Below are 12,537 nucleotides of genomic sequence, written 5' to 3'. Positions count from 1 at the left end.
GCTAGGGGGTCAGGGGGTCTCAACCCTGCCCCCTTTTCACATTTTCCACTCTTGTTTTGTGCTCTCTTGTGCCTCGCTTCTCCTGAGAAACAAGATGGCTGCTCAGGTGGTCCCAGAAGGATAATAACACATATAAACGTTATCCGCTAATAGAATTAGCATTTACAAAACCTTTGAAATGTATTGAAAAAAATATAGGTTTCACGCCTGATATAGTTAGGAATTAGCATTTATAAAAACCTTGCAAATTCACTGAAAAAAACATAGGTTTCAAGCCTTATATAGTTAGGAATTACCATTTAAAAAACCTTGCAAATTCACTTAAAAAAACCATAGGTTTCAGGCCTTATATAGTTAGGAATTAGCATTTAAAAAACCTTGCTAATTCACTTAAAAAACCATAGGTTTCAGGCCTTATATAGTTAGGAATTAGCATTTTAAAAACCATTGAAATTGCTCCTATATAGTTAGTTGTACTAACTATATTTCGCGCACCCGCAATCCACTGCTGATGATGTCACATATTACATCATTCATGACATGGTCAGTGACATCACTGATGACATCACTGATGACATCTCAAATGACATCACTGATGACATCACGGATGACATCTCATTTGACATCACTGATCACATCACTGATGACATCATCCAGTGACTGTGTGTTTCTGTAAAGTTTAAATATGTTTTACATATTGAAGAATGAGTGGATGTATAAGTGTCTGGATGAAGGATTTAGTAGGTGCGTGACTGACTGTATGAGTGAGTGATTAAATGTGTCTTACTAAATGCATGGGTTAGTGACTAAACTGTCTGAATGTGTGCATCAGTATGTCTGTTGTTGTGTAAGCTGCTGCATGTGATGATCAGTAGCTATATGAGTGGCTATATGGGATGAGTGTCACATGTGCTGACAGTCAAGCAGCAGAGAGAGGTGCTTTGGCAAAAAAAATTATGTAATACTTCTTGATGGGTGAGTGGTGATATAATTGACTGGAGGGTAAGCAGAGTATGAATGGTAGGCAAATATAACAGGCTGTTAGCATAGCAGAGTAAATGTACCACCTTATAGATTTCCAACCATGTGTACAATAGTTATCTTGCATGCGCTTATCGTAAAGGACTGCATATAGTTCTTTCACACATGATAATTTACCTGCAGTTTATCAAAGCTGATCAACCTTTCCTCCTTGTAAGGTCAGCATTCATTTATATTGGAATTTGCCATCCAGCTGACTTGAGGCTAAGTATTGTTTTGCAGCGTAAATGACTGAAGATGATATATCTACATATCCTCCCTATCCTGAGCAAGACGTACAAAATACACTTAAAGCTGAAACATTGATAATGGTTTGCGGGAGATGTTTTGTTTCTTGATTCTGCCTATCTATGCAACATTTTGCATTCGGCTAATGCAATAGTCTGTTCCAACTTTTTTCATCCTCTCTTAACTATGATCTCTTAAAACTCATCTTGCTGATTGTGTTGCTGGTACTGATTAATGTACATAAACCTAATAAGTAGTCTTTGTACGTTACATGGTTAACAGTGGTCAACAGTGGAAAATATTGTGAATTATAAGACACAATTCTAGCATATAACGGCTTACTATAAAAATGAGATGTTCTATAATGCTTTCACCACACAGTCTGCCCCATAAAGTTAACATATCATAGTATATAATTTAAAATATAAAGATTGTCCATTGAGTCCGTAAGTGCTATACTAATGTATCTTTTAACATGATTAATTAGAATTAGAACTTGAGGCTAGTCTTAGCGTTCCAGTTTGTAAATTGCCCTTATCCAGCTTAGAGTATATTAGAATTGCCTAAATGACAAAAATAAAAAATGGTGTTACCATTGGTAAGTACATAGATATGAAATGGTTGACTCATTTGTCTTTTAGCGTAGATAACATTTTCCAATATATTTTGTATTTCTTTTCATTTTCTTGCAGGATGAAAATGTATAACCTTACATATAATTTTTGTGTTTTAGTTATTATTATGTGCATGCATTCTGTACTCATTGGCGGGGAAGAACAGGCCACCCTTCTTACAAAAGCCCAAGAAATGGGACTTACAGATGGAAGATATGTCTTTGTGCCATACGACACTTTGCTTTACAGTCTTCCTTACAAAAACCATTCGTTCTACGTTCTTGATAACAACAGCAAACTACTGGAGGCATACGACGCCGTGCTGACAATCACAGTGGAATCAGAAGGGAACTCTTTCTATGAGGAATTTGCTGAAGCCAAAGAGTCCGGAGCTATAAAAACCCATTTGGAACCTTATCAAGTGAGTACCAGAATATTCTCGGAAGTTTCACAAAAAATGAGTCTTAAGAAAAATGTATCAATTTAGGCACCAGGGTGAAAACAATGTAACTTAAACTTAGAGGCATTGTGTTGCAAATTAAATGTAAAAAATATTGGCAGTACTACAATAAATGGTCATTTGCAGGCCACAAATATGATTTCTTTGTTGAGTTGAATTGAAATTCGTAGACTGACTAGGGGCCAGATGCACTGATTTGTATGTCTGAAAAATCTCCCATTCTTTGTTGGATTCTTTAGAAATTCTTTTTCAGATATACTAATCACATTTTAGAAGTCGGAAAGGTTTTCATGACTCCTAAAATTGAATTGTGAATGGATACCTATTCAGTATCTCAAAGGGGCATGTTGTAGACATTCCTTCTAAATACTGAATCGGTATGCTATATAGAAATGGTTTGCAAGCGAATTCAGGTAGCAAAACATTGAAAATTACAGCAGTGTCAAAGGAAATGATCTCCCAGTGTTAAGCGGAATGGGGTCCCCTGGGGATGCCTTGCCCTTTGTCAAATAAAAAAGTTAATTGGAGAATAAGCAGTGGTCAATGGGACCACTGCCAACTCTCAAACGAAGAAAAACATTAAAAAACTTTTTTTAACGCAACCCTGTTTCCTTTATGGAAAATGGGCTGTATTTAAAAAATATGGGGCTAATTATGATTGCGGATTTCCCGCATCCTCCGGGCCGGCGGAAGCCACCACCGGCCCGGAGGATGTGGGAAAACCGCTGCGGAGCCTCCACAGACCCACCGCCAAATTAGGATGGCTGGTGGGTCTGATATTCTGTCTGCAGCTTTTCCGCCGCAGTCGCCTTCCGACCGCGGCGGAAAAGCACTAACATGTCTGACGGTGTCTATCAGACACCGCCAGGCATATTAGGATGTCTGCATTTCTATGCTTTTCCAAGGCGGCTTTTCCGCCGTGGAAAAGCCTACAGACCTTCACTTCGGGGGCCCGTTGCGGACCCCCTGGGTGAAGGGGTGGTGGGGGGTGCACATGGGGGGTACCTATGGTTCCCCCCTGCATTTGCGTGCACAAAGCATCAGGCACCGCGCGGTGCCTGCCGCTTTGTGCACACAAATGCTGTGCAAGCATTTTTAACATTGCGGCGGGTGCAGCTTGAAGCTGCACCCGCCGCAATGTTAAAGATAGAGGATGTGACCGCCACCCTGGTGGTCACATCCTAATCTGCACAGAGGGAACGCCGCAGCCCATGCGGACGTTCCCTCCTACTCTTGGGTGGCGGACGGACTCAAGTCCATCCGCGATCCTAATGACCCCCTATGTTTGGTTTATTTAAAAGAGACAAAGTCATGGTGGTCTGCCGACCCAAGCAGTGAAAAAACCCTCTGATGGCCTCCAATCACAGTGAGTTGCAATTTGCGGCCTGCCTTATTAATATTTAATGAGGTAAGTCGGATTACAACCAGTACAATTTGGAATTTTATGAACTGACCTATTAATGCATAGGTTGGTTCATAAAATTCTCTACTAGTCGCAAAAATACTGGGCGTAATTCGCGACTATTTTTTCGCAATCAATTACTCATGTATCTAGCCCTATATGATTATCATTTTTTGAGCTTTTAGGTAGAGTTGCAAAAACATTTCATGATCGTTATGGTAATGCTAATCCTTTCTCAGATCTGTTTTCACAAACCCTTGATATTATTTCACAGAAATATTGTTTTCCCTAAATTTAGTAACAGTGAGGTTAAAAACAAATTTCAGCAGATTCTTCAGAATTTAATAATCAAACAGTTACTACAAAAGCTTACTATCATCAACTTTCAAACTTTATATAAATCCACACTTTTTGATCGCACAAGAACTTCCCTGGCCAAAAGACTTGTTAAAAATCCTGTTTTACATTTGGTTTATTGAAGAACATTTTCAAGTCAAATAAATTCTTTGGAGAAGTGACTAATTAGCTGAGCACATTCAAGAGCTTTTAGTACCCCAAGGGAACTCTTTCTCTTGATATTAGGCATGTGCTCCCAGTTTCTAATATATTGTTTTCTTTCTGCTTTGGAGAGTTTTCAGTTAATTTCAAGCTCCAAATAGGGCCTTCTGTTTTATGCATAAACTATTCTGATGAAAAATGTTCAAATTGTCCTATTTTTCTACAATGCTCCTGGTTGAATATTTATGGTCTGATACATTGCCCTTACAGTCTCAGCCTGATTCATCATATTGCCGTTTTGCGAGTTTGAAATAGCGATTCATAAGGAATCGCTATTCCAGACTCGCAAAACGGGATTCATGTAGGAATCGCAAAAACAAATGCGATTCCTACATATTCCCTATTTGCGATTAGCAAATTGCTAATCGCAAATAAGGAATAACTCCCCATTCATTCCTATGGGCCAAAAGACCCTTAGGAATGAATGAGGAGTATTCCTTATTTGCGATTAGCAATTAGCTAATCGCAAATAAGATAGCGATTTAAAGGGTGCCAGGGGTGTCCAAAGGACACCCTGTAGCACCCCTTAAAAGTAAATACGAACAGTTGTTGCGCACACACATGTCCAAAGGACATGTGTGTGTGCAACATGCAACTTAGAAAAATGCTTTTAAAAGCATTTTTCTACGTTTTCGCTATTTACCACGAGGTTTGACCTTGCGGTAAATAGCGGGCCGAAATAGCGAATTCGCAATTTTTAAATGGATGATGAATTGCATTTAAGGAATCTCAAATAGAGATTCCTTAAATGTAATTCCTCGCAAATTTGCGAATTCGCTATTACCGATTTTTGCATTTGGGATGATGAATCCCAAATGCAAAAATCGCACTCGCAAAGGGCCGGATTCTCAGAATCTGGCCCTTTGCGAGCGCAATTATTCTTGATGAATCAGGCTGAGAATTTGTAAAATCTAGAGAGGTATTACAGACCATGATGTATCCACTCTAAGAGCATCTTCGCTTACACCTTTATTATTGCAATTTCATGTTGCATGAACCTGTCCCACCTGAGCCAGCAGAGTACTATCTATAGGAGCGTGTGTGTGAACAGGTAAAAACGTGACGGCACATATCAGATAAACAGCAAACAGAAAGACATAATGGCATAATACAAATATTTCCTATCAGCATTTTGTATTGTCACCTTACTCTTTAGTACTTTCAGGAACGTCTATGGGCCAGTCACAGCTGGAAGTCGTAGGTGAAGAGTTGGAAAATACGCCATGCATCTACAGGCAGACAATTGTGCGTTATAAATACTAAAATAAATACGAATGCAGAAATTCAAAATAAAAAAAGAAGGACATGTCAGGAACACTTAAATACTGAAGTGCATATTAGTATGCACATGGGTCATTCCTTAATGTCAGTTGATGGGGTTGGGCAGTCTGCTTGGCAGCTGAAGGCCATACTATTTTGAAATAGAATGTAACTTAGGTATTTGCCATCAATGTATTTGCTCTAGCACTTGGGGCATTTTTTAAGTCTGATTTTTACTTGTTTTACTGAACTTTGCTTGATCAATTGTTGGGGAATTAGACATAAATGGACACTTTGCTCTCCAGTCCACAGCGGTGAGGAGAGAGCTTTTGCTTTTCAGCAGACATTTTCTTATTAGGACATTTTCAGATGCCATTTTAGATGACACAGGGTCTTGTGACTGGAGGATGCAATTAAGCACACCCTTCATCATTAAGGGGGTGTGTAGATGGGTGAAGCAGGTGCACTGCTGGCAGCCAAAGGCAAGCCTGTCTGTGCCTGTCCATTCCGCAGCCAGCAACAGCCATGCTGTTTTACTTAACATGTACTCCCCCCTCAAGAATTACATACACTGCCTAAGAACAAACCTGTGGAATTTGAAAACACGGGTACATTCACTTATCTTGTGCCTGAAAATGGCATTTAGCTGCTTTTATCTGTTTGAGAAGAATTTTTTATCAGACTAATAACAGTAGCTTTTCCTATTATTATTAATGTTGACCATATTCTAGGACAAGCCTGAATTTGAGCTCCTTGTACGCATATAGAAGAACTTTCTCTCCCAGAGCAATACATGGTGGTTCTTTCTGCGCACCAGTCTCAAATTTCACCAGCCGCCACTGATTTACATCTCAGTTTGCACATCTTGTATCTTTTTTGCGCTACATTCAGTGGCTGGGCTGTTGCAATTGATCTGGCTCCTGTGAATTTCTTTAGTTTTTCCTAGATATCTGTTTCTGTCAGATTGTTAATTTAAAAAAATCATCTACCTTTCTTACTAATGGATTGCCATCTAGCAGCAAGCTCTAAAGTGGGTGGGAATGGCTATCGAATTTTGCTATCACAGTTCTTCAAGTATTTCTGGGAACTTTTGCAACATCATCTTAGGTACTAATTTGACTCTAATCAGGAAGTAATTTAGGAATAGAGAATACATTGTCGCTGTCAAAATCTTCCATCACTGTTGCTTGGACAAGGCAGCTCTGAAACACTTTGGAGCCTATTCAATATATGTTTAGTATTACTACAATAGTACTACAATAGTACTACTCACGTACTACAAAATGCTATTCACACATCTAATTGAGGAGGTCTGCGCCTCCGCCTCTCCTATATTTTCTGTGCAGAGATCTCGGCACTGAATGCAATGCTCGCCCTACATGCACACCTACTTTTTAGTAGTAAATGTGGAAGGGTCTGGGGAGGGGTTGGAAAATAGGGAACACCTACTACTAAATAGGAGAGGTTTAGAGAGGAACAAGGAGGGAGTTAGCAGGGCCGTGCACCCACCTACACATTATTAAAGCCCCTTTCTATTTAGAAACTGCACCAGAATTGTTTTAAACGTTATTACCAATGTTATATATTTCCCTACTTTACCACAGGGAGATCTCTGCCCCGATTGTGGAGGTTTTCTCCAAGTGTGCGGAACATAACATATTGTTGTAAAGTTATGACTAGGTTTTATTCAACATTTTCAGGCAAATGTAGGTCTATACTTTTGGGTAACTTTATATTTCGAAAGGGTGAAGAGCGGTAAAGTACAGGAAAATTTATAAAACATATATTAAAGTTAAACACAATTACAACTATTTTCTATCTTAAATATTAACTTAATTAAATATTATATAAATGTATTTTAAATCTAGAAACAATTTCCAAGCTAAAGCACTATTAACTACTTGTTTAAGTTAAATGTGTAAGCAATTTAAATATATTAACTTAAAATAGAATAGTTTTTTAAGATTTATTAATATAAATTCCTACCAAAAGTAAAGTAAAGTTACAACAAACACTAAACATATATATTTAGATTTAGTCAAGTCTAAACTTATCTTTATGAATAACCCCCTTTATATGCACCTGTCCAGCCCTATTGGTGCTCAGGAAGAAATATTTAAGGCTCCTGCTTTTTATGAATGGTGTAGTTATAGCTGGAGAAGTATTCAGAGTCAGCAAATAATTCTGTGTTTTTTTCTCTGTGCTGAAATCTTTAGATGCATCTCCAATTTTATGAGCAACTACGGTAGAGCTCATGAAGATTTGGCCATGATTTGTTTAAGATATCTGTTTAGGAGTTTTTGTACTGAATTAGGAATTGTTTTAAATTTAAAATTATTCTTTACCCAAATCATGAATGAATGAAATGTTCTTTTCATTATGTTTGTGTATGTGTTTTCACTTTATGTAGTTTAATGCGCATTTATAATGTGTATTTCTTACTCATATGAATGCAAACCTTATCCCTATGACACATTCTGTTAAAAGCATCAATTGGCATTTGAAAGCTGCAAATTTCAAGCGTGGGGCCAGGTTGTTTCGCTCTTTCTGGCCCAGAACTCTAATTAGCTCAGTAGAACTTCGGTGCATATATATTTATAGGTAGCATTCAAAAAATCATTTCATCAATTACATTAGCCAAATGAATTCACCAAGCAATTAATGGTTATATGCGCTCTGTAAACCAGAAATGTCCTAAGTATCATGGAGACAATTAGAGATAAACAGATGCTCTGACAAAAGGAAAATCCTGTCAGGAACCATGGGCACGATTTAGACTTTGGTGGCAGGTAGTCCGTATGTCGGGGTGGTGGATGACATTATGTCCACCACCCTAACGGACTATGATGTGACAATTAAAAAATAAATGTTTTAAAATGAGTTTTAGTGCGAGATTACCATGGCAATATTTTATAGCTTGAGCACCTTATTTCCTTTTTATATTACAACATACATTTGCAGTACTCGTGTTATGACAATGTCATTTCTCAACTTACGGTATGAAGCATGTATCAAGGTCTGGACTACGGAACTACGGAAACACCCTCTACACCGGAACCACAGCCAAACTGCAGAAAAGACTCCAACGCATCCAGAACGCCTCCGCACGACTCATCCTGGACATCCCCTGACACAGCCACATCTCCGGACACCTGAGAGACCTGCACTGGCTCCCCGTCAGCAAGAGAATCACGTTCCGACTCCTCACCCACGCACACAAGGCCCTCCACGACCTGGGCCCCCGGTACCTCAACAACCGCCTGACCTTCTACACTCCCACCCGCCAGCTTCGATCGACCAGCCACGCCCTCGCCGCCGTTCCACGCATTCGAAGAGCCACCATGGGAGGAAGATCCTTCTCCTACCTGGCAGCCAAGACTTGGAACTCCCTCCCCATCCACCTCCGTCTGACCCAAGATCACCTCTCCTTCAGGAAGTAACTCAAGACCTGGCTGTTCGAGCAGTAGCGGACCCCTCTCCCCTAAGCGCCTTGAGACCCTCCAGGTGAGTAGCGCGCTATACAAATTTCTTGATTGATTGATTGAAGGTTACACATCTCTATTTTCTTGTTTACAACAAACTGTGTTTATAATTTCCCCTTAAGCATGGAAAAACAACTACGTAACATAAACATGAAGGCAGGTAGATTAGTCGGCGGTTAATTTAGAATATTTTAGTACATCACTTGGTAGCATATGGAGTTGCGGTGCAGCAGTTTGACCAAGGAAAATGTGTCATTCTGTATATCAGGTATATTTCATGCTGGGTGACTGAGGGTGTGTTGGGCCTTCCTTAATTGCACGGTTGTTTTATGGATACTGATGTGCTAGGGGCTCCCCCCTAGGGTCTGACAAATTTAGATCACTGTCAGCCTAATGGTTATTTCTACATCTTCAGAGGAAGCAACATCAAGGTGTTTCCTCTAAAGGGTCAAAATGTTTGCTGGATGTTCATTGTCGAATATGACGGCCGTGCACCAAACTGTGACCATCCACCAAACTTTAAAAACAAAACAAATAGCTAATTATCACCCAGGTAGTGGGAGCGACTTTTTTTCTGTCAGTGACGTACATTTTTCAGCAGCAGAGCCAGTGGAGGCACTGGAGTTGGAAATCTGATGGTTTACCTGGCTCAGAGTTGATGGGGGGCTAAGGGTTTGGCAGCCAAGGTGCTCCATCATGTTTGTGACAGTATATCCTGTCTACCAAACTCTATATCTAGCTGTAAATATCATGGACAAATAGCTGGATCTTGAAAGCACTTGAAAAGGTAGGTTACTTTACTTTATGAAGTGAAGACACCTGCTAAAGGACACAGATTGTTGAGGATGACTCTTGCTTCACTACTGCTTACTGCAAAATGAATGATTCCCTGGCAAATTTTGGTTTACCGGGTACCTCATGCTTGGTAGCAGAGAGTTTTTGTGCTCAAATTCGAATGCTGAAATGTAAACATTTTGTTCATTGAATGACAAGGTTCCAAAGGATGGGTGAATGTGTTGATTGCATTGAAGAGGTGGTCAAACAGACACTGCTTCACGTAACATGGGAGATAGCTATTGGCCATTATATCAGTCACACAAATTTCATATGCTTACCTGGACATACCATATTTTCGATTTGCTATGCATTCTGAAGAACACACAGCATTTTCTATTTTAGAGTCTGGCCTTCAAGTTCCTTATACGTGTTCATTCAAAAACTGTGACATGTTTGTTGTGGTCAAGAAATGCATAACAGGAATAACACACTAAATAGGTGTCCCTTTCATCACCAGAGACATTGCTGTAAAGCTGAAGAAGAATATATATATAGTACCGAGAAAATAAAAAAAGTGAAAGTAAAAACAAGTGTCTTGTATACCACTTTTTTGACAGAGATCCATTTTGCACAATCTTATCAAAATGGTAATTCATGTTTTAAATATTCATATTTCAATTTTAATGTTAGATTTTGAGTAATAAACTTTCAAAATTGAATTTTAAGAGTTCTACCAGGACAGAATATTGAAAGAGCATAGCAGAAAAAAGTAATGGAAAAGAAGAATATTTCTTAACTGAACTAGCAGATTCCAGGCTCCAGTCCATAGCTGGTAACTATTTTGCACTGAGCAGTAACAAAGCAACAGTGATTTATTTTGTACGTGTGAAGGTCACAGTGAAATATCAATCACAATCTATTTCAGTTCGGAAAATGACATATAGTAAAGTCTTACTTTATACGACATAAAAGACCCCAATAAAAGAGATTTAAGCATTGCAAATTGGCAGTTGGGAAAAGGAGCATACTGGCACTGCGCCAATTTGAATGCACATATAAAATATTTTAGCCAAATGTAATCCACCACAGGATTAGGCCCATACGCTATGGTATTAAATTAAAAAAAATGTTTTCTATGTTGTAGCCCTCAGAATGAGTAAATTGGCTATGTCACTTAAGGATGGAAACAATGTGTCTTTTCATGGAAACTACTTTTTGGCCTGGCATGACAGTGGAGTTTTCTGCAGGACGTTTTGTTTCCAATTCTTTAAAATATTTATTCACTGGGCTTTGATTCCATCTGAGGATTAAAACCCTCTCGCCTCATGCCATTGGCTATTTAGTGTATCCTTCAGCCTTCCAAGAAGTGCTTCTGTTGGATTCACGCTGGACTATTTTATATAGGTAAATCATACTCAGTCATCACTGTCACAATCAGTTCTTTATCTTCTTTGTGTATTCTGTATAGTAAGCATTCCTTTTTTTATTCCATCTCCCCAGTTTTGCAAAGTCAGTTTATCTAAAGTTAATGGACTAAACAGCATTAGTGAATGAAACACATTTAAACAGCAATTGTGAATGCCTGTGTTTATAAATGTTGGTACAGACACTGCACACCTGCTGGCTTTGCCTATGTTTGTGGTTTTGCAAATACCCTTCATTTCATAACTAAATAATCCCCAGCACATCATCTGTTGTTTATTTCAATCAGTCACAAAAACTTTACTCGGCCACTTACGGCCATAAAAGTACAGATGATAAAAACATTCCATAATTAGGTATAGCAGCAATACATAGTTCAAATCACGTTCGGGGATAATACAGTTACTGTTGTTTATTTAATGCATTTGAATTGAGGTGTTTCAACTTTTTCCTGAAAGAGAAAAGTGTGTCAGAAATGTTGCTGGCAGAGACAAAGAGAAAGGTGAATGGGACTTGTCTTGCTTCATTGTGTAATCTATAAAACCAACAATACCACAGAGGGCACCACATGTTGAACTGAGCAATCAATGGAATTGAATAAAAAGGTCGAGACCCCTTTACAAGTAGTTGACAGAAAAAAAAACAAAAGCTGGCCTAAAACTGTACTGAACAATAACAGCGCTACAATTCTTCACCTCCTGCATAAATCGAGTGCTTTCGAAAGACATTCATTATTATGTCACACTGTTGGTCTTCTGCCTTCCTGGGAGCTCCAGCTGCTCTTTCCTTTCGGATCAGCAAGAGGTCGTTAACTAGGGCATGTTGTCACCTCCCTGTGTCTGTGTTGTTTCACTGATGTAGTTTGGAGAAAATAGGGTAAAAACATCTTCACCAATTTGTGGGTCAAAATTAATTGGAGGAAGCTTTGTTCCTATCTCCCTGAGCTAATCTTCTTCTTATGTTTTTTTCTTGTGCATCCATCTCCTTGATGCTTCCTGCTACCATTTCTTTGCAGGGGCGTAACACAGGCCCCCGCAGCCCACGCGGTGCGGTGGGCTGTTAGACGGGGACCTGGAGGGTCGGCCGAGGACAAGGGGAGAGGCCTCCGGTGAGGGCCGTCTCCAGCGATCGTACAGACAAGTAACTTCCCCCCCCCCCCACAGATGGACACCACACAGAGATAAGTTTAAGGCTTTTTATATGCAGTTCTCGAAGCAAAGTATCACGGTACAGTGAGATCGGGACACGAGGGTCCTCTCAATTCTAGTCTCTGGAAGGGAAAGGGGGTAGCGG

The 12,537-nt window shown here is 39.4% G+C and overlaps 1 protein-coding gene across 1 annotated transcript in view; it reads left to right on the top strand.

Moving 5' to 3' along the window:
- The window catches only part of LOC147696807 (retinal guanylyl cyclase 2-like), a 408,956-nt gene that overhangs the window by 118,425 nt on the left and 277,994 nt on the right, over positions 1–12,537 (top strand). The window contains exon 2 of the mRNA XM_086933248.1: positions 2,003–2,304. Within this exon, the coding sequence (XP_086789374.1) occupies positions 2,003–2,304 (302 nt within the window). The remainder of the gene's footprint in view (positions 1–2,002; positions 2,305–12,537) is intronic.

This window comes from Lissotriton vulgaris, chromosome 8 (assembly GCF_964263255.1).
Source record: "Lissotriton vulgaris chromosome 8, aLisVul1.2, whole genome shotgun sequence".
In the NCBI taxonomy this organism is placed as follows: Eukaryota; Metazoa; Chordata; class Amphibia; order Caudata; family Salamandridae; genus Lissotriton; species Lissotriton vulgaris.
This window is presented reverse-complemented; position numbering and strand designations above follow the sequence as displayed.